Source organism: Oryza glaberrima, chromosome 2 (genome assembly GCF_000147395.1).
Source record: "Oryza glaberrima chromosome 2, OglaRS2, whole genome shotgun sequence".
Classification (NCBI taxonomy): domain Eukaryota; kingdom Viridiplantae; phylum Streptophyta; class Magnoliopsida; order Poales; family Poaceae; genus Oryza; species Oryza glaberrima.
In genome coordinates this window covers 32193263-32213931 of record NC_068327.1, presented here as the reverse complement: position 1 = coordinate 32213931, position 20669 = coordinate 32193263, and the positions used below count along the sequence as shown (strand labels likewise).

Sequence of the window (20669 nt, the reverse complement as noted above, 5' to 3'; positions counted from 1 at the left end):
CATATAAATACAATTAGAAATAATAAAAATTCAGAATTAAAAATAAATAATATTGGAAGAAGAGCCCAGAGTCTATATAGAAATACAATTCACAGAGAATAAAAATTCAGAATAAAAGAAAATCAAATATTGAAAGACGAGTCTAGAGTCCGTATAGGAATATAATTTACAAATTACTACAATTTGATATTAAAAATAATTAATAACTAACACGTATATAAAATACAATATGAATATTACACATTAGTAGTTTCGTAAAGTTAGTACAAAATTTAAAACTATGTTGTTATTTTAATATATTAGATTGAGAAAACATACATGCTATTATATGAGAGAAAATATAATGATGCTAGCCGCGTAATCTGCGCAGGAGTGCTGCTAGTTTTTTTAACACCAAAAAGAAAATTTACCGAGGTCCACAAAACGTTGAACTATCACTTGGAACACGGCAATACGAAACACAACAAAAACTGACTCGTCTGATTTGTAAAACCAGAGAGAAAAGAAAAAGGGGGAAAAGGAAGTTATAATTTTCTTGCCACCCCCATCACGGCTTCACTTGGCCTCGTCTATAAAAAAACACTCCTCTGTCTCGAATCCTTCTTCCTCTCCCTGCCCCCGATCGGCCTCGTCCTCTCCACGCCGCGAGCCCACCAGAAAACGCACACGCCGACGCGAGCCAATCAACCCGCCGCGCCGCGCCTCGCCGCCGTCGCGATGCGACCGGGCGGGCCGCCGAGCTTGCGGGCGGGGCTGCTGCAGCAGCAGCAGCAGCAGCCGGGGACGCCGGGGAGGTCGCGGCGCCGGCCGGATCTCACGCTGCCGCTGCCGCAGCGGGACCTCACGTCGCTCGCGGTGCCGCTGCCGCTGCCGCTGCCGCCGTCGTCGGCGCCGTCGTCGACGTCGTCGTCCGGGTCGTCCTCGCTCGGCGGCGTGCCCACCCCGCCGAATTCGGTCGGCTCCGCGCCGCCGGCCCCGCCGCCGCTGTCGGAGCTGGAGCGCGTCCGCCGCATCGGGAGCGGCGCGGGCGGGACGGTGTGGATGGTGCGGCACCGCCCCACGGGGCGGCCGTACGCGCTCAAGGTGCTCTACGGGAACCACGACGACGCCGTGCGGCGGCAGATCACGCGCGAGATCGCGATCCTCCGCACCGCCGAGCACCCGGCCATCGTGCGGTGCCACGACATGTACGAGCAGGCCGGCGAGCTCCAGATCCTGCTCGAGTACATGGACGGGGGATCCCTCGAGGGCCGCCGCATCGCCTCCGAGGCCTTCCTCGCCGACGTCGCGCGCCAGGTGCTCTCCGGGATCGCCTACCTCCACCGCCGCCACATCGTCCACCGCGACATCAAGCCATCCAACCTCCTCATCGACTCCGGCCGCCGCGTCAAGATCGCCGACTTCGGCGTCGGCCGCATCCTCAACCAGACCATGGACCCCTGCAACTCCTCCGTCGGGACCATCGCCTACATGAGCCCCGAGCGCATCAACACCGACCTCAACGACGGCGCCTACGACGGCTACGCCGGCGACATCTGGAGCTTCGGCCTGAGCATTCTCGAGTTCTACATGGGCAGGTTCCCCCTCGGGGAGAATCTCGGCAAGCAGGGAGACTGGGCCGCCCTCATGTGCGCGATTTGCTACTCCGACTCGCCGGCGCCGCCGCCCAACGCCTCGCCGGAGTTCAAGAGCTTCATCAGCTGCTGCCTCCAGAAGAACCCGGCGCGGCGGCCATCGGCGGCGCAGCTTCTCCAACATCGGTTCGTCGCCGGGCCACAGCAGCAGCAGCAGCCGCAGCCGCAGCCCCTCGCACCGCCTCCGTCATGATGAATTCCGATGGGATTCCGGCGTTGATCCGGCTCGGCCATGGATGGACGGTGGTTTGGCATTGAGACGTGGGATCTAGGAGTGCTCTTCCTAGCCATTTTGGGTATTCAAGCCACCACCACAATTTAGTGATTTACCCTCATCATCATCCCCTCTCTTGTTGCTGTTGCTCCTGGAATTAAGCTCCTCTCCTCTCCTCCCCTTCCTCTCCTCAACTTTTCTTTAATCTCTTCTTCTTTTTTTCTTCTTCTTCTTCCAGTTAAGTTCATGTTCTTCCAAATGATCATCATATAATATGGGTTGTTAAGAAAGCAATTTCTTCTTAATTAATTTATTTTCTAAAATCATCATTGGAGCAGTAGAAGTAGTAGTAGTAGTAGGTGGTGGTGTCCATCTGCTCCAGTTGCAGGAGGAGGAGAAGATGGTGACAAAACAACATTGTGATGCTTTGCTGTGCTGGCTTCTTGGATTCTGCAAATTGTGGGGGGTGGATTGGATTGGATTGGATGGATCATGGATGGTTGGAGCAAGCAAATCTTGAAATGGGAACCAAATCAACTTTATTTTTTCCTCCTCCTCCTCCTCCTGAATCCTGATCCTCTCTCTGGTGGTTTTGATGGGAGAATGATCGAATGAAATCATGAATTGCTCTTTATTCTTTGTCTCACTTTGCTACCAGTAGGAGTAGTATCTTGCTTCTGAACCTGTGCTTTTCTTCTCTTCTCCTTTTCCCTTTCCCAGTTCATTATTTTTGGGGCCCCTGTAGGGATGGCACTACTACTACTTTGCATGCATCGATAGATTTGGGTCATTTTTTTTTAGCGTGACATCCTTAATTTTCACGTAGTAAAAGGAAAGCATGAAAAAGAACAAGAAGAACAGGGGACGCAACCGCGAAGGGCCCTCTGCTTCTGTTGTGCAGAGAGTGACAATTGCTTGCAAATAGATTGATTTGTAGGTCGGCGAAAGGGGCTGTACATAGGAAAAAGCGATGATGAGATGGTATGAGATGAGATGAGAGCAAGAGAGAGAAGAACCAACCAAGAGGGTGTCGCCTCCATCAATGTGGTGATGCTGTACGCAGGCCGTCCTGTGCTGACATGTGGGCCCGAATGGGCTGCTTGCTTCGTGGAGGTGTATGAATTGAGTTTGTGAACAGTGTGCATCTACAATAAATAGACACGGCCTTCTCATGTGTGTGTGTATGAGCTGACTTGTGATGATGATGCAGTGCACTTGCAGCAAAGAGTACAATGCGCCCCAGCTGAGAGGAACAATTCAACTGTGATTTCTAATGCAAGATTTTATCTAGTATAACTTTATAAATTACTTCTTTCGTTCTAAAAAGTTTATCTGTTAGTTAAAAATGAACCAGCATGATACAAAAGAAACAGAGGAGTGTGAATTACTCATCCTCCTATGTCCTATCTTAGTAGTAGGTTAAAAAGGGTGTTTAATTATCTCTCCCAGTGTACATGAACATGATGATGAGTACTTCGTCGTACCACGTATGGTTGCATGCGCAGTACTCCTCTGCTTATAATGCGTGATGCGGTATGTCTTGCATGATGCATTATTGGTGTAGTTAAGATGGCACGAGAAGTCAATGTTTCGTCCACAGATTACCTACGGGAAGTACATCCAGAGCACTCATTTATATTCGTTTTGTTACTTTTGTAGAAGCCCTGCTTATGATTCATGAGTACTCCAGTAGTCCAGTAGTACTAGTAAACATGGTTGTGAATATCACATCTCAAGAATATACTCCAGTGACTTGGAGGGGGACGTTGATTACAAGCCATTCCCGATCTAATGACTAGGATGGTGTCTATAGCATTAAATAAGGTGACACCTAGGATAAAAAATGACGTGGCATGTAAATAAATGAGAAAAAAGAAGAAAACCATGTCTTGAGACATGGTTTCTACACAACATCCAAGACATCATGTGAGATAAGGAGTATTAAATTTAAGTATAAAATATTAGTGTTTGCATTGGAAGAGCGGTGTCTAGTACTAGTCTCTTGATGATGTGGAGTTTATGAAAACTATGTCTAGTGTTTTGGGTTGGGAATGGTTTAAAGGAAACGGTTAAAACCTTAATCACCGGATAGGTGGCTCATTTGGTATCCTACAAACAAATTATAGTTAAATAATATTGTACTATGTCCGTCTCAAAAATATAGTACTCCTAGATTTTAACTATGTATCTTGATATGCTCTTATCTAAATTTATATCTACAAACCAGTAGAACGGTAGATATTAGTAGTATTAATAACCATGCCACTTTCAAAAGCAGGAATTTCAGAAAAATATAACGGCGGAATAAAAAGAAATTGATTGGCTTATACTTATGCTTGTAAAACATTGAATTTTAATCTTAATTTTGAATTTAATATACTGTTTTTATCATAGTTTATTTTATACTCCCTCAGTCCTAAAAAAAAGTCCAATTATAAAGTGTGTCCAGATTCATTTCTAGAATTAGACTTTTTTTTGGGATAGAGGGAGTAGCATTTGCTTTTGAGTTGTTAAGGGTATGTATATGTAGTACTAAGTTTTACTTACAAAATTTATTTGCTAATAAACGTTTCGGATAGTTAATGTCTTTTCACGCACGATCACGGTGAAGTGAAGTGGCCTGCGAATGGAAGCACGAAACGGAAGGACAAGAGAGGGGGAAAACACAGACACAGACACACAAGATCCTCGGCGGCTGCTGATTGGAGCGGAAGGACAGATTCTTCTGAAACTGAAATGATAGGTGCCTGACACAAACATGCCATGGCTGAACAGCGCCTACCCCTAGTAGCAGCAGCTGCAGCGGTAGCACTAGCATCCAACGCGTACGGGCACGCCTCGGCTGCCACTGTTTGGAAGTTTCGCCTCGGCGACGGATCATCATCTCATATGGATGCGGCCCTGCTCTGCTCTGACAGCAGTGAAGGCTACTGATGATGAATGCACGCCGCACGCTGCGTCATGAGAATTGCGGGTGTTCGCGTTCGATTCGATCGATTCTCTCGTGAAGTCATGAGATGTCGCAGTGCAGGGCCCCCACATTTGTGTATACTACTACTCCCTATATCCAAAAAAAACTTAACCTAACAACAAATCTCGACAAACATTTGTTCTAATAGAGATCAAATTCTCTTATAGCTTAAGTTTTTTTTTACGAAGGGAGTAATTCTGTTTAAAATATACTATCATTTCAGACTTTCAGTGCTATTTCTGTAGATTATCCTGTGTATTTTACTACAGTGGAGATTATTCACTACGAGCTGACTTGTTCTTTCAGCCCTTCATGATCAATTCAGTACAGACTTTAGTGGTAGTAGTCTTTTTCTTCTTTGTACTTACCGTTTAAAAAATTGACGAGTCTTTGTTGATTGTTGATGGAGTAGGAAATGGTCGTCGGCATGTCCTCTTCTTAACTACTCCCTGAACGTCATTCAGTTGAGTACTATTATGCAGCATGTCGCACATGATAAATTAACAGGAAACAAGTGTAGCTCAAAGATATGAACAGAAGAAATCCGGTCCAGATGATAATGTAGCTATGACGGCTGAACCTGTATAAGACCAGATCTTTGGTGGCCCTTTTTCCGAGCTTCTGGATGAACTGTCAGCATTTTGATTAGTTTTAAAATGTCAGGTCATTTACAAACAACAGGAGGATCAAGAAACGATCGACAACTAGTTTACAACCACACCAACATGTAGGCATGAACATGGCTCTGTCTCTGCATTAACAAACAGTAGCTTCCTACTCAGATTAATCAGGAGAAGCATTGGATAAAAATCATGCTTAAGTGAGCCTTGCAGTAACGCCTATTGCAGTCGTAGTGCAAAACTCAGGTCAGCTTTAATTTAGTTGTAGTTGAGCCTTCGTCCCTGCATGGCTTGCTGGCTCGTGTCCGCGTCGTACGACGACCTCCCTACGCTGTGCTCAATCGCCATATCCTGGTGATTAATCAGATGCAGCAACAAAGATTCAATTGATGTTCTTGCTTGCAAGTTGCAACGAGATTTGCAGGAGATGGTGGATGGATTGATCTTACGGTTTGTCGATGAGGTTGATGCATGGAGGAGTTGCTGTTGTAGGGCGAGCTGTGCATGCTGCTCCGGCCGCCGCCGCTCATGGTGTTGCAGAGCTGCATGTTGTCCTCGCCGAGGGCCCGGAGGCGGTTGAGCTCCGGGAGCACGACGGTGGCGAGGTCGGGGCGGTCCTTCCGGCGGAGCTCGCAGCAGCGGATGGATATCTCGGCGAAGCAGCGCGCCTCGTCGACGGGCCAGTCGTGGACGGCCGGGTCGAGCATGTCGACGATGGTGCCGTGGTCGAGCGCGCGCGCGACGTGGTGGGTGAGCCCCATGGGCGGCTTCGCGGTGACGATCTGGAGCAGCATGACGCCGAGGGAGTAGACGTCCGACTTGACGCCGAGCATGCCCGTCTGCTGGTACTCCGGGTCGATGTAGCAGAAGGTCCCCGCCGCCGACGTCATGTGGCACTGCGTGACGCTGTCGGCGACGGAGGGCGGGACGAGGCGGGCGAGGCCGACGTCGCTGATCTTGCTGACGTAGTTGCGGTCGAGGAGGATGTTGCCCGGCTTGAGGTCGCGGTGGACGAGCGGCTCGGGCTTGGTCTGGTGGAGGAAGAGCAAGCCGGTGGCGATCTCGGCGGCGATGCGGAAGCGGTGCTGCCACGGGATGACCGGGCCGCCGCCGCGCCGGAACAGGCAGTCGTCGAGGCTGCCGTTGGCCATGTACTCGTAGACGAGGCAGCCGTACTCCGGGCACGCGCCGAGGAGGAGCACCATGTTGGGGTGGCGGATGCAGCTGAGCACCTCCACCTCCTGGTTGAACTGCGACCTCCCCTGGGCGGCGTCGGGGCGGAGCACCTTGATGGCCACCGGCGTGTGGTCCAGGTGGCCCTTGTACACCGGGCCATAGCCGCCCTCGCCGATCTTGCGGCCGTCGGCGAAGTGCTCGGTGGCGAGCTCGATCTCCTCGATGGTGTACTTGCGGTACCGGACCGCGCCGCGCGAGCCGCCGCCGCCCATGGACTTGAGCCGCTCCTCGGTCTCCTTGAGCGCCTTCATCTCCGCGCTGATCCGCTTCTGCGCCTCCATCTCCGCCAGCCGCTGCGACGCCTCCGCCGCCTCGATGGCCGCCCTCGCCTTCGCCTTCTCCTGCTCGATCAGCGCCATGGCCGACTCCTCCGTCAGCCGCGTCTCGTGCGACCGCTGCTCCTCTTCCGTCTTCCAGCGCTGCAGCTCCATCGCCTGCACGTATCATCAAACACTCCATCACATCAACTCATCTCAACTTCCAACAAACCAAATGTAACATAACACGGGAAAACTCAAATCACAGGATTGAGAAAACGTAGAAATAGAAAAAACATAAGATTTTGATATGGATGTAAGCAATGTTTTAAATAGCGGGCTAAGACATTTAGCGATTATCTTCTCAAACAGCTATAGCGGCAGCTATAGCAGGCTAAATGGAGCTATAGCGGCTAAATTGTACATGAGTGCAAATAGCTAGAACCCTTCTCAAACAGCTATAGCGGGAGATAGCGGCAGTTTAGCGGGAGATTTAAAACCTTGGATGTAAGTATAAAATAGAGGATTGCAAAACACAGAAAAAAAATATAGGAATGACCGTTTGATTGAACCACATGAAAAACACAGGAATTGGATGAGAGATAGACTCAAAGTAAAGTTACCAAGGGGTTGAAGCTCTTATTAAATTCACTCCAAAATCTTTATAGGATTGTCCATTCCATAGGAATTCTAAAAGATTGGATAGGATTCAATCCTTTGTTTCAAAGGGCTTCATAGGAAATTTTCCTATAGGATTGAAATCCTCCAAAATTCCTATGTTTTTCCTCCAGTTCAAAGGGGCCATAAGGGAATATTTCCTCATTTTTGCCTGTTATTTAAAAAGTCATTATTTTTTTTCAAAAAATAGTATGATAGTTAATATGTGATATGTCACTTCACAAACATGTAAATTCAAATTCAACTTATACAAGTAGAAACAAAAATATTAACAAATTTGACTATGAATAGAGCGCCTAATTCACGGTTAAATTAGTTATTTTTGTTTCGAATTATATTAGTCGAATTTTAACTCGTATGTTTGTAAAAAGATATATCATATATTGATCTATCTCGATAAACTTTTAAAAAATTTTGATAAATTTTTGAACGACATGCATAAAAGAGGGGATGTCCCCTCGAGGTAAAAAATCCACTTCCCCTAACATGGGAAAATGTGATTGCATTGCAAAGCTCAAGTTCTTGGTTAATACATTCATCATTCATCATTTCACTAACCTTCTGTTTTGCCGTGAGAGCCTCCTTGCACGCGGTGCTGTACATGTCCATGGTCTGCTTGAGCTCAAGCCGCAGCCGCTTCATCTCGGCCTCCATGTCCTCCTGGTATATGTACGTTCGTGAGAGATCGATCACAACGATCGATCATGGCGACGAAATCTCATCTGATGCAAACAAAAATCTAGCCTGTAGCTAGCTAGCTTGCATTATTGTGTGTACCATGGGAAGGGAGGAAGCGAAGGAGGAGTTGCTGGACTGGGAGTCGCTGCCGAAGGAGTCGCCACCCCACATGCTGGGCGGCCGCGTCGCCTCGAAGCTGTGGTGGTCGTGGGCGTCCGACCCGGACGACAGCCGCGGCGGGTACCGGTCCAAGCTCCGGCGAGGGCCGGAGCTGATGAAGGAGATGTCCGACGACTCCGGCATCGAGTAGTCCGGGAACGCCTTCCTCACCGACGTGTTCGCCCCCCTCGCGAACGGCGACCTGTCTCCACACAAATGCCACAAGCTTAGCTTCTTGTTTCTCATCCATTCTTCCCCCCTAGCTTAAGCTTACGGAAAGAGTTTTTCTACATCTAGGTGTCAGCACCCGTTATTTGTATACTGCTCAAATAGTTATAGAAACTAGCTTAAGCTTACGGAATGAGTTTTTCTACATCTAGGTGTCGGCACCCGTTATTTGCATACTACTCAAATAGTTATAGAAAAAAGATTTAAAAAATAATATCAATTAAGATGATATAATTTTATAGACAAACATACAAGACATCTAGACTAAATCAGATAGTAATATTATGTTCCTTAAAAAAAGATATATACTACATCAATTTCAGGTTATAAGACTTTCTAACATTGCCCCCCCCCACACATATATATTTATTACCATATATATGAATGTAGGCAATGATAGGAAATCTTATAATATAAAACATTATAAAACAGAGGAAGTAGTTAATATTACATGTACAATGCATATAAAATTTGTTATTTTTATTTCTTTATATGTAAATCAAATTTATATTTGCAAGTTTGTATAATGTTTTATATACACAATCTATCTCGTCAAATTTTATGATTTTTTATATTATTATTTAAACCGCATACATACACCTAGGTGTCGTGACGTCTAGGCATAGAAAATACTTTCCCCTCGACTTACATAATGAAGTTGTCCTGTATCTTCGGTGTCCCGGCGATGTCAGGTCTCGTCGTGGACGGAGGAGGCGGCGGCGTCCATTTCTGCGTGGACACGTTATCGGGCTTGGGGCCCTGGATCATTGTGCGGAGCGGCGAGACGGCCGGCGCCTGGCGGACGGCCTGCCGCACCGACGTCACCTTGCCGCCTTTGGAGACGACGTACACGGTGCTGAAGTCCGGCGCCGTCTTGGAGATGCTGCTCGAGATCTCCGCCTTGAATCTTTTCAAATGCCACAAACCAAATTCACCCCGGTTTCCTCGACAGCTGCTTTTTGAGAGTCGATCGATCGAGATGAGATGAGTAGACTGAATTGGTTGGTTGGTTACCTGACGAAGCCGCCCCTGGCGGTGGCGCCGACGACGAGCTTCTCGATGGCGGCGTGCGCGGCGAACTCGACGATCGCCTTGGACACGTCGTGGTCGTCCAGCACCACGTCCTTGCAGTGGATCTGCGAGCCCAGCCACGAGAAAAACCCCCATTAGTTATTGCACCACGCCATGCTGCACCGTACGAGAATGGACGCGTCGCGTTACGTCTTTCCGCGTGCAGAAGCAGCGGAACGGGAGGAACAGGTCCTTCATCTGCGGGTCCGACGGCTGCTTGTACCCGGCCGCGTCCTCCACGCCACCTGCACACGCGCGCGTGCATCGTCAGAGAAAAACTTGAAATCCGACGAGAGATTTCAGCGGCGGGGGTCCGGGGGATGCAGTGGTTGCCTGAGGAGCCCTTGGTGTGGACGTGGACGAGCACGATGGTCTGGCCCTTGTGGGCGAGCGACTCCGTGGCGTACTTGAGGGCGTTCTGGCTGTTCTTGTCCTTGTCGATGCACACCGCCACCAGCGGGTACCCGCCGCCGCCGCCGCCGCCGGGGTCGCCGCCGTCCTTGCCCATTGCCAGGGCTAACCGATTAACCAATTTAGTTCCCCCTTCCTCGTTGCTCTAGTGCTCGAAGCTTTTTGCTATCCTGTACTAGTTCCATGCCATTTTCCTTCCTGCGCACAGCTCTGCTACCAATGTCTTCAGAAAAACTCTGCTGGTTGATTGTTCATCCACTGAAAGATTGAAATGGGGAGGGAAGGCCATTGTTCATGATAGAGCATGGGGATCTCATTTAGACCTTTGCTCCTGTTCCTCTGACCTGTATTGACTATTAATAAACACGTCCTACTTGGAAACGAGTTTAAAACGCTTATCTTGTTCCTTGTCTTCTTTTACCTGCTGGGTTAACGGATGACCACCAATGCTTCCTCTCTCCTTTTTTGGCCTACACTACAAAACAGACAGCGATGGTATATATATACTGATGACAACAGATGTACAGATCATAGGATTATGTGTGTCGGTCTCAAATCATTGACAAGGGCACTCCTGCTTTATATTACCACTAAGCCAAAATTAACACAGAACCAGCAGGAGAATTGCATAAAGAGCATCTTTATTCAGAGAACTGCATATACAACCAGAGGCAGTCAAGTTTATAAAATTTATATGTACAAAAAATATTACACCGACATTTACACTATTAACAATCTAACACTTATCCTTACACAGTTACACTACAAGACAACAAATCAGAGGCACCCAGGCTCCGATAAATGATAACCTTACATCACGTGTGATCTAATGAACCAGGCATGTTGGTCCACGGGTGTCATCACCTAACTAGAGTGGTACAATGGAGTTAACCCACCGTATAAAAGGCTGTTATTTATCAATAATTCATCGAAATTTAGCTACACTAGAAAATTGTCTATCAAATGGTAGATTACGTCTTCGCCGTCTGAATTAACAGGATGGATCCTAACCTGCACCAAGCATCAGCTTACATCAAATGTTTAGAATTCTCTCTCTCTCTTAAGATATCATCAGATAAATCATGCGGGAAAATCCTCTCTCTTAAGATTGTGGAACCAAGAAGAAGAGAAATATAGTGAACCATGAAGGGCTATCTATCGACAACAGTATTTGTCCATAACTACTGAATGCACATAGAAGCTACTATAACATAGAAGGTCCTTACGCAAAACCCCAGCAGCCACATTGCCTTGCAGTTAATAGTTCAACTACCAATTACTGGTCAGTTATCAGTCTTAGATTATGTTTCACAAAAAGAATCTGCAGGAGTGCCGATTATATTATTCAGTAACTATTGGCAACAGAGGTGCGGGACTAGCAGAAGATACCTGGATATTGTGGTGGGCATTGTATCTTAGCCAGCTCTTATGAAAGCATACATCAACACGTTCCCAGGGAACTTGTGTAAGGCCATGGATCATCACTTCTGTAACAGTAGGAGTAAAGTCTCATTGCACAGCTAGCAGGAAACATAGAAACAAATTTAAGTTCGTGGGTTTGTTATAGATGCCTCTACTATTAACACCATTTTAGTTCGATGCGTCAATAAAGCTTATGTGCACTTTACACAGAGCAAGAGTCTCCTGAATTTAGAGAGCATCAAAACCAAGCTTGCCTATTGATATATATATGTTATAGTTATTCTTACCTTCCATGCTATCTGTAAGTGAAGCTTCTACAGATTCCTCTTGCTGATGATACTCTGAATTTCCTTTGTCAACATGGATAATATGTGGATACTTTTTATCACTTGGTGTTAACTGCAACTGAGATGCATAAACAGGCCAGATTATTAATGTAGTGAGCATAAAAGCACAGCAACATTGTACTGCCTCCTAAATTGAAAAGGTTAAATGGTAATTTACTTTAGGTAATTCGTGCTGACGCCGAATTGATGATGTTCTCCAGCCAACTATATCTTTACCAACATGTTAAGGACACAAGCAACCAAAGTTGCCTTGAGTTCAAGAGAATACCAAAAAAGGAAAAAAAAAGTAAGTAAAGTGGGACATTGGTAGGATACGATCATATGTTACATTTGCATAGGCAACACGGCGCTTAAAAGAGCGCAGCGCAGACCTGCACAAAGCAACAACATGTCAAGCATGGTACATGGAAATAGATATGTTATACATAAAAATATAGTAGATTGCACCAATTGCTGGATATGTACATGAATTTTCCATCATCACAGTCTTCAGCCATTCGTAGGAGAAGTGGGGGCTTCCCATCATCTGAGTCTGTAAGGAATAAATGTTTCCCTGTTCTCCCAACTATAAAATGTGCAGTTACTGCAGCAGTTCGCTCCAAAAGTGGAACACCAAAAAGGAAGGGAAGCTGTCAAGAACACAAATGAAAGAGTAGGATCAGGTTTATTCTATTTATTCATACTATTTTCTTATTGAATTCATACGTACAAAATCCCAAAAAAATTATCAAGGAAGGTTTAACGAAGTACTCCATGAGTTCAGAGCTGAATAAAAATCAACATGGGGTTCAGTTTACGGAATGTTTTCCTAGATCAATAGGCCATATGATATAAGTTTGGTGGTTACAAGGTTCTAAGGATTCAAATTGAGAATGCAAAAGCTAACAATCAGATGAGAGATAAACATGTCAAACACACAACAAACACATAATCTGGACAACTTACTTGTTTATTCCACCTTGATCCCAAGTGTGGAGTAGCAACTGCAATAAAATTTATTGGCTCCAAACCAGCTATTTTACCACCATCAGATGTTCTCAGTTCATTTGAGAAGTTTTCTTTATCAAGAGAAGCCTCTTCATTTATTGATGGATCATACAGTTTTCCAATTGCATATCTTGTAACTAAACCACCAAGTGAATGGGCAACAAAAGAGATCTTCTGCAGGTTACTTCTCCTCTGAACAACTTGTCGAACCTGAGTATTAAATATTAGTGCCATTAGGCACCCTTTGTATTAAACTGCAACTTCATATAAAGTGCGATGATAAAGTGTTCTACTGATTACAGTGACCATGAACTAGTAGATGTATAAACAGTTGGTACAATGAAGTTGGCTGTACGCCTGTACCTCTTCAGCTAACCTTTCTCCCATCAAGTCGACTCCATCATATGTTAACTTTGAATGGTTGCACTGACTGCCTGTTTCAAGAAATTTAGTTAGACACGGAAGGTGTATGTTTATGTAGGCCGATCAACTATTACTGCTTAGGACATAGCAAATCAACTGGGCAGTATGAGGTATAGACATGGGAGAACAGCAACTAAATCTGGAGTGCAGCTTTGCAAGTGAAGTTTGGCTGCATCAATGCACATCATGCTAATATGGTACTTGCTCCGCAAATTTCAGACTGTGATTGAAACAGCTAGTCTTACGAGGAATTTCAAACAAGGTACACCCCAGCTTAACGGAAACTTGAGAGGGATTTCACACTATCCACACCCTGGTTAAACAGAAGCTTTCTGTAATCTAAATTGCACAAAGTTCACATCTTCAGTGCACAACCAAATCACGATTTTTTTTCTAACTAGCTTGATGCCTGTTTGTGGAAATGCAATGCATTGCATTTGCACTTCCAGATTGAAGACATTTTGTAATGTGCAGGCAAAACCAATTCCACAAGACCCTCTAGATTAAACACTTACACGGGAGCAAAATTGAAAAGCAGTAACTTTTTATTTTCAGATAATGGAAATGGTACAAATAAGCCAGTAACTAATCGAGTTGTATAAACTCACGATGCACGAAGACTTTCCCCGGCAGCCTCTTCACAAACTGCTCTGCAGCAAATTTCCAATCCGCCGAACTGCCCAAAGCACCAAATTATGCAATTAGCTAGTAATAGGAAAGCATAAAACAACACAATACTATGCCAAAAAAAAAGAGCAGTGCAATCGCACGCACACCTCCCGTACAGCCCGTTGACCATGACGACGAGGTGATCGGCCTCCTCATTCCCGGCCTCCTCCTCCTCGCGGTTCCCCGCGTCCCTCCCCTCGGCGCTCGCCTCCGCCTCCGAAGGCTGCGGCAGGGGAGGCGCCACGAAGCACCTCAGCCAGTTCGCCAGGTCCAGCTTCCCGCCCCCGGACCTCGTCCTCGCCTTGCGGCCAAGCAGCAACCCTAGGTCGAGGCGGAGCCCCTGCAGCGACGGCGGCGGCGGCGGCCATCTCGAGATTCCGCGGCTGCGGCTGCGCCCCGGCCCCGGCGGCGAGCTCGGGGCCTGGCCCATCGCGGAGGCGGGCCGCCGGCCGCGGCCGCGGCGGCGAGGCGAGGCGGAGGCGGAGGCGGAGGCGGCGGCGAGGGAGCACGTGGCGGAGGAGGGGTTGAGTCTGGAAGACGCGGGCATTTCCGGTTGGCTGCGAGGTGTGTGTGGGGCCCACATCGACGGTTCCGAATCGCGGAGACCTTTTTTTTGGTGGAATGGACGGTGGTGATTGGATGGTGGATTCGCATCGAGCGGCTGGGATGCACTGGGGCGTACTGGGTGGTTGGCTTTCGCGGTCATTGAATTATTGCGTGGGCCGCTACGAGCTATTGGGCTTGAGGTGTATTGGACTCTTGGGTTTGGTAGTAATGGGCTAAAGGCCCATCAGAGATTGATCCAGTCCAATTCACAAACGATTTTGCTAAATATTTGTCGAGTGATTTTTTTCATAGGATTTGACGTTTTTCTAGCCGCACGATGTTTTCCAAGATTTGCGCAAAAGCAGGGTCAGTTGAGTCCATGACCGAGTCAACCTGACTTTGTATTGATGGATTTCTGTACATCACGCATATCAGTAGCCATTTATTTCTTCGCTCTATTTCTTTCTTTCTTTTTCTAGTACCAAAATTTACAATGCACTTTGTACTAAAATTACAATACACTTGTACTGAAAATACAGTGCACTTACATGCCATATCTACTACTTTTACAAATGTAATTTTAGTTATAAAGCACTGTAATTTAGTTATAAATACAACATTTAACACTTCAAATATCTACATGGTTTCTCAAGCAATGTATTTGTACTAAAACGACAAATATTCTAGTTAACAAAATTTACAGTGCACTTGTACTAAAATTACAGTGTACCTACATGTCATATCTACTGTTTTTACAAATGTAATTTTAGTTATAAAACACTGTAATTTTAGTTATAAATGTAACATTTGTATTAATCTTTACTGAATACTACTGTACTAACAAGCACAATCACAGGCTACCTGGACGGTTTATCTGTACTGTTTTTTTTTTTTACCGTTGGATGCAGATCTGAGGGGAGAAAAAATTCGGGTGATTTTTTCTTAAAAATCACACGACAAATGTCTAGACAGTCCCTATAAATGCTAATGAATATATATATATATATATTAGTGTCTAGATTTATTAGCATCTATATGAATGTGTACAATGCTAGAAAATCTTACATTGTAAAACGGATAGAGTAGTACTGTTTTCAACAATAGTACTTTTTTAAGAGAGAGATAGTAGGCACTGTTTGCAGCAAATCTCTACAATTATAGTATTCTCTCCATTCTAAAATACAGTAACTTAAGATCGTGTAGTACTAGGATATGATCCTTTTAGTCATAGGTTGTTATATTTTAGAACGGAGGTAATACTAATTTGTACATGTTTTATTTTCTCAAAACGATGAATATAGTATGAGTATGAAATCCAGCCCAATTTGCCACTGTTTTTGCTCATTGTTTAATGCTGCATCGATCAACAGCAGCAGGAAACGAACGAAACTTCGACGTATTCGCCGACTGATCTTTTCGATCTAAGATGTGGTCTAGCACGCATACCCACATGAAAGCATGTGTAGCCACTTCGTCGGTCGTCACAGTGCTTCTACTTACACAAAAACCCTGCCAAAAATGAATTTTGTAAGTGACACTGACACACTGGAAAACCGAAACAAATTGAAGCCAGAAAACTACCCTTCTCCAGCCGTTTACTTCAGGGTGCAAACTGCAAGTTAAATTCCATCCTAGGCAGGCATGATTTGACATCGTCACTTGCTCCATCGATTTCCCAAAGGTGTCAAACCGACCAATGGAAAAGACTCGAATAATATACAAACTGAGACAGTACTGAAAATTGCAAGTCAAACAAGAACCGGGACGTCCTGTCTCACGCGCGGCCTGCATGACGCCCTCAATGTACGTGCCCCATCACATGCAACGATTCTGCGTCGATCGATTAATTCTTCATGAACTCTGATTCGATCAGTAGATCTATTGTACTTCCAGTTGCAGATTAAATCTTAATTGTCAACGCTGTTTGTGCAATAATCTTCAGCTCGCATGCGTATATATAAACAACTGCAATGGTAAGGTAGCCTTTGAAGCCTGCAATTAACCAGTTAGCTAGCTAAGCTAGGAGCGACACTGGTCTTGAGCTAGCTAGTGTGGTCGGCCATGGAGTACAGCTCAAGGAGGGTCTCCTGCTGCGTCGCGCTGGCCGCCGTGCTGCTCCTGTCGTCGCGCACGCTCGGCGGCGCCGCCGGCGGCGCGCCGCGGCGGCTGCTGCAGATCAGCGAGGCGCAGCAGTTCGTGGTGCCGCAGACGCACCTCCGCGCGATCTACGGCCTGCACCCGCTCAAGTGGAGCAGCGACCTCGCGGACCTGGCGACGCGGTGGGCGGACCAGTACAAGGGCGACTGCGCGGCGGCGTCGGCGGCGTCGGCGGCGGGCGGCGTGAACGTGTTCCGCGGCTACGGCGGCGAGGCGTGGCAGCCGAGCGACGCGGTGGCGGCGTGGGCGGAGGAGGCGCAGCACTACGACTACGGCGCCAACGCGTGCGCGGCGGGCAAGGAGTGCGGCCACTACAAGCAGATGATGTGGCGCGACAGCACGCAGGTCGGCTGCGCCACCGTCACCTGCTCCTCCGGCGAGACGCTCATGGCGTGCCACTACGAGCCGCAGGGCAACATCATGGGGCAGAAGCCCTTCTGATCCACGGGCTAATCGTAATTAGGATCTACCCGGTCTTGATATGCTAGTTAATATGCTTTGCATTAATCTTGATACGTACTATAATTTATCTATGGTTATTAGTTGGGGCTGAATTAGATCGAAGATCGATGCTATGATTTTTGGTCGTGCGTTTTGTTTATGCCATAAGGATCAAATCTATCTCTTCGAATATCATCGATGTCATCAGCTCTTAGCTAGTTTTGTTCGATTTTTTCATTCTGCATGACGCCGCTTATGAGCTTATCCAGGTAATACTGGGCAAAATGAAAACATACATTACTCCTTCACTTCAAAAGCTGATCATCCAGATGTATCCGTTTTGCTCTGTGTCTTCATGCCTCACCGGTGTCCTATATAAGATCAGCCATACCAAAATTTAAATTTTAAAGTTTTTTCATTGAAGTTTATTTTAGCGTTAGTTTTTAAATCGCTAAAGACGTATCCACAAAACTTTTACTATAATTTTTTTTGGCCTAATTAACAGATGGAGGCTTCACTCGAGAAACGCAAATCGTTTCATTGGTCTGAGAGGCTGCGTATTCCTTCTATTGGGCCGGAAGCGCACGACTATGGCCCAAATCCCCTAAACCATTAGCCTTTTCACTGTTTTCACCTTCCGTCCTTCCCTCTAGTAAAAAACAGTTCCGACAAAACAATGGCGCTCTAGTAAAAAGGTCATTAGATGTAACGAAATGTATAAGAACTTAACCACCAGTGAGTGTATTTACAGTGACAGTAACTCAGAAATGCAGATTGCACACACCTGATTCCTGAAACTTTTATTCAGCAGCTGTACATGCACATCTCATTCCATCATTTCCATCCAGGACAATGCTGACAAACTCTGTGGTATCCTAGTGTACTGCTCATTCAGTACGGCCTCTCGCCGACGACGTTACCCGGCGGGTAGTAGTTGCAGGTCATGAAGACGCCGCCGTCGTCGCAGGCGACGCGGGCGCAGCCGACGGAGGTGGTGCCGCGCCACACGATCTGGGTGTAGTGGCCGCACTCGCGCCCGGCCGCGCACGCGTTGGCGGCGTACGAGTAGTCGACGCCCTCGGCGGCCCAGTCCTTGACGGCGTCGCCGGGGCGCCACGCGCCGCCGGCCCCGCCCCAGAAGATGTTCTCCCCGAGCGCGAACTGCCCCTCCGGGAACGAGTGGCGCAGCGCGCAGTCGCCGCGCCGCTGCGCCGCCCACCACCGCGCGTACGACTCCAGCCGCGGCGACCACGCCAGCGGCAGCTCCCACCGCGCCAGCCGCACCAGGTTGTGGTAGTAGAGGAACTCCAGCGACTCCGCCCACGCGCCCAGCGCGCCGCACCCGGCGCACTTCGCCACGGACATGTCGTACACCGTCGCGTTGCTGTACCCGAGCGCCGCCGCTGCCGCCTCCTTCCCTCGGCGGCCGCCGTCGGCGAGCAGCGAGTGGACGAGAAGGGTGGAAACGAGCAGAGCCACGAGCAGCTTCATGGCTTCGATCTCCTATTGGTCGCTGTGTTTGCAACGAAATTGTGGTTTGGGATTGGAGGAAGCAGTTATATGCGGTGGCTGATAGTGTAGTGTTTGTCTCTGGCACCCGTGACCGTGGGTGGGAGCAACTGTAGTAGCCATATTGATGGTATTTTTGTCCACATTTTTGACATCTCGAGACATCGTTTCGATCATGGCTTGTTTGTATGCAAATGCGGGTTTGTTTTGGTTATCACAAAGGCCACCAAGACTTTCACGGATTTGATTCTGTGAAGAAACCTGAAAGAATCGTTGCTGACGAGAGATCGTCGAACATACGGGCCATGATTGATTGATGTATATACTGCACTACAGATTTTTCAATAGTTCATCAAAATCTGTTGATGAAAGCTTGTTCTCCTCCTACCTTGTTACCTGTGAGCTCGCCCGTGACGATGAATGGCCGCTTCTAGATACTTCCGTGGTCACGCGCGAGCTTACAACAAGGTCCAGGGACTCCAGACTTATGATGAATCGGTAGCACGGCCGGTCGGCCGGGCGGTTTGCCATAGATTGCTTCTGCGCGGCAGGCGGCACATGCATGTGGTGGCCGCAAGGCCCCGCAAACGGTGTAACCCACCACCGTTGTCACAGGAGGCCCGGCCGGCTTGTCGTGTACTGTGTACGTACGTGTCCGCGGACATTTCGGCCGCTTCTGAACTTGAGAGAAGTTGAGATCGATGCATGCAACGGCTGCCTCGTCGGCTTCTGAACCTGACCACTCTGGGTTCTCTCTTTTCTGTTTCTCCTTTCGCAAACTTGCGCTGATGCGAACGTACGTGCGGCCCGTGATTGAGCACGAAAGTACGCGTCATGCGTGCGGCGGGTTGGACCGTGACCGCGGCGGACGTTCAGCCCGTTCTAAAATGCTCGGCCCGTTTGACGATTTGACTGGCTGTTCGGTACCCGGTTTCGGCTTTTGAGCCACCGCGCCCAGGCTCGTGCTTCATTTGACAGGCTGCGCTCTTTTTTCTGTCGTAGCTTAGCTACTCTTAGGCTGCGTTGGAGCGCAGGAGAAAGGGAGAAAGATGGTTTCGTTTTCTGCGCGCACGTTTCCCGAACTACTAAACAGTGTGTTTTTTAAAAAATTTCTATAGGAAAGTTGTTTTAAAAAAATCATATTAATCTATTTTTAAAGTTTAAAATAATTAATACTCAATTAATCATGTGCTAATGGCTCACCATGTTTTGCGTATCTTCCCAATCTCCTCAATCCCCTTCTTCTCAAACACATCCTTAATTTCGTTAGCACATCTTTTAAACGGTTAAACTGTGCATTTTACATGAAAAATTTTTATATAAAAGTTGTTTAAAAAACCTAATAAATATATTCACTATTTTTTATATATTAATACTTAATTAATTATATGTTAATTATGTTTCTCGTTTTACGTGTGGTTAATTAGCCGTTTCAAAAATCTAAAAGAAAAGGCAGCCCTTATACGTACTCCTCCTCAAAAATAAAATAAATCCAATTCTGAAATCGAATTGACTCAAGGGCCGTGTTTAGTTGTTTTGGTAAAAAAAAATTAACGTATACGAACACATATTTAAAGTATTAAACATAGACTAATAACAAAACAAATTACAGATTACGCCTGTAAACAGCGAGACGAATCTATTAAGTCTAATTAATCCGCCATTAGCAAATATTTACTGTAGCACCACATTGTCAAATCATGGCGTAATTAAGCTCAAAAGATTCATCTCACAATTTACATGCAAACCGTGCAATTGGTTTTTTCATCCATATTTAATGCTACACGCATGTGTCTAGACATTTGTTGTGACGGAAAAGTTGGAAGTTTGAAGGGAATTAAACACAGCTAAGATAGGATTTGGTTTAGATAGATGGAATAGGCCGCAGCTAGAAATATTGCAATTTTTTTGTGAGGGGCTATATTTCATTGTTGCCACTGAGTTGCCAGCGGCTGGAAGTTGTTATGTTATGACTTAGAAAATATAAATTCTTTATTTTTTGCCGGGATAA

General features: G+C 46.7%; 5 protein-coding genes across 5 annotated transcripts; 2 read left to right on the top strand and 3 right to left on the bottom strand.

Annotated features, from left to right (window-relative positions):
- Positions 1–590: 590 nt before the first annotated feature.
- LOC127764667 (mitogen-activated protein kinase kinase 5-like) lies at positions 591–2174 on the top strand. Its single transcript, XM_052289575.1, has one exon. It carries the CDS (start codon positions 718–720, stop codon positions 1825–1827), a length of 1110 nt encoding a protein of 369 aa, XP_052145535.1. The 5' UTR covers positions 591–717; the 3' UTR covers positions 1828–2174.
- A 3158-nt stretch (positions 2175–5332) lies between these two features.
- Positions 5333–10689, bottom strand: LOC127763415 (U-box domain-containing protein 52-like). Its single transcript, XM_052288108.1, has 8 exons — positions 10080–10689; positions 9897–9991; positions 9690–9811; positions 9325–9582; positions 8388–8649; positions 8169–8270; positions 5889–7109; positions 5333–5790 (listed from the first exon to the last, which is right to left on the bottom strand). The coding sequence occupies exons 1-8, from the start codon at positions 10252–10254 to the stop codon at positions 5698–5700; spliced, it is 2328 nt and encodes a 775-aa protein (XP_052144068.1). The 5' UTR covers positions 10255–10689; the 3' UTR covers positions 5333–5697.
- Positions 10690–10832: 143 nt separating this feature from the next.
- Positions 10833–14573, bottom strand: LOC127763416 (putative lipase C4A8.10). The gene is made up of 10 exons (XM_052288109.1): positions 14113–14573; positions 13945–14012; positions 13277–13347; positions 12872–13123; positions 12392–12555; positions 12242–12297; positions 12084–12136; positions 11867–11984; positions 11547–11644; positions 10833–11168 (listed from the first exon to the last, which is right to left on the bottom strand). Exons 1-10 carry the CDS (start codon positions 14550–14552, stop codon positions 11097–11099), a joined length of 1392 nt encoding a protein of 463 aa, XP_052144069.1. The 5' UTR covers positions 14553–14573; the 3' UTR covers positions 10833–11096.
- Positions 14574–16552: 1979 nt separating this feature from the next.
- LOC127761812 (pathogenesis-related protein PRB1-3-like) lies at positions 16553–17479 on the top strand. The gene has a single exon (XM_052286143.1). It carries the CDS (start codon positions 16613–16615, stop codon positions 17147–17149), a length of 537 nt encoding a protein of 178 aa, XP_052142103.1. The 5' UTR covers positions 16553–16612; the 3' UTR covers positions 17150–17479.
- A 345-nt stretch (positions 17480–17824) lies between these two features.
- LOC127761811 (pathogenesis-related protein PRB1-3-like) lies at positions 17825–18903 on the bottom strand. The gene has a single exon (XM_052286141.1). The coding sequence runs from the start codon at positions 18638–18640 to the stop codon at positions 18041–18043; it is 600 nt and encodes a 199-aa protein (XP_052142101.1). The 5' UTR covers positions 18641–18903; the 3' UTR covers positions 17825–18040.
- Between the last annotated feature and the right edge of the window lie 1766 nt (positions 18904–20669).

Coding starts and splice junctions, on each gene's coding strand:
- LOC127764667 (XM_052289575.1), top strand. CDS start 718: ATGCGACCGGGCGGGCCGCCGAGCTTGCGGGCGGGGCTGCTGCAGCAG.
- LOC127763415 (XM_052288108.1), bottom strand. CDS start 10,254: ATGGGCAAGGACGGCGGCGACCCCGGCGGCGGCGGCGGCGGCGGGTAC. Junction 9,583..9,689: donor GCCAGGGGCGGCTTCGTCAG/GTAACCAACCAA, acceptor GCATTTGAAAAG/ATTCAAGGCGGAGATCTCGA. Junction 7,110..8,168: donor CTCTCACGGCAAAACAGAAG/GTTAGTGAAATG, acceptor TGATACGTGCAG/GCGATGGAGCTGCAGCGCTG.
- LOC127761812 (XM_052286143.1), top strand. CDS start 16,613: ATGGAGTACAGCTCAAGGAGGGTCTCCTGCTGCGTCGCGCTGGCCGCC.
- LOC127763416 (XM_052288109.1), bottom strand. CDS start 14,552: ATGCCCGCGTCTTCCAGACTCAACCCCTCCTCCGCCACGTGCTCCCTC. Junction 14,013..14,112: donor GTCAACGGGCTGTACGGGAG/GTGTGCGTGCGA, acceptor TGCTTTGGGCAG/TTCGGCGGATTGGAAATTTG. Junction 11,169..11,546: donor ATGCCCACCACAATATCCAG/GTATCTTCTGCT, acceptor TGCTTGGTGCAG/GTTAGGATCCATCCTGTTAA.
- LOC127761811 (XM_052286141.1), bottom strand. CDS start 18,640: ATGAAGCTGCTCGTGGCTCTGCTCGTTTCCACCCTTCTCGTCCACTCG.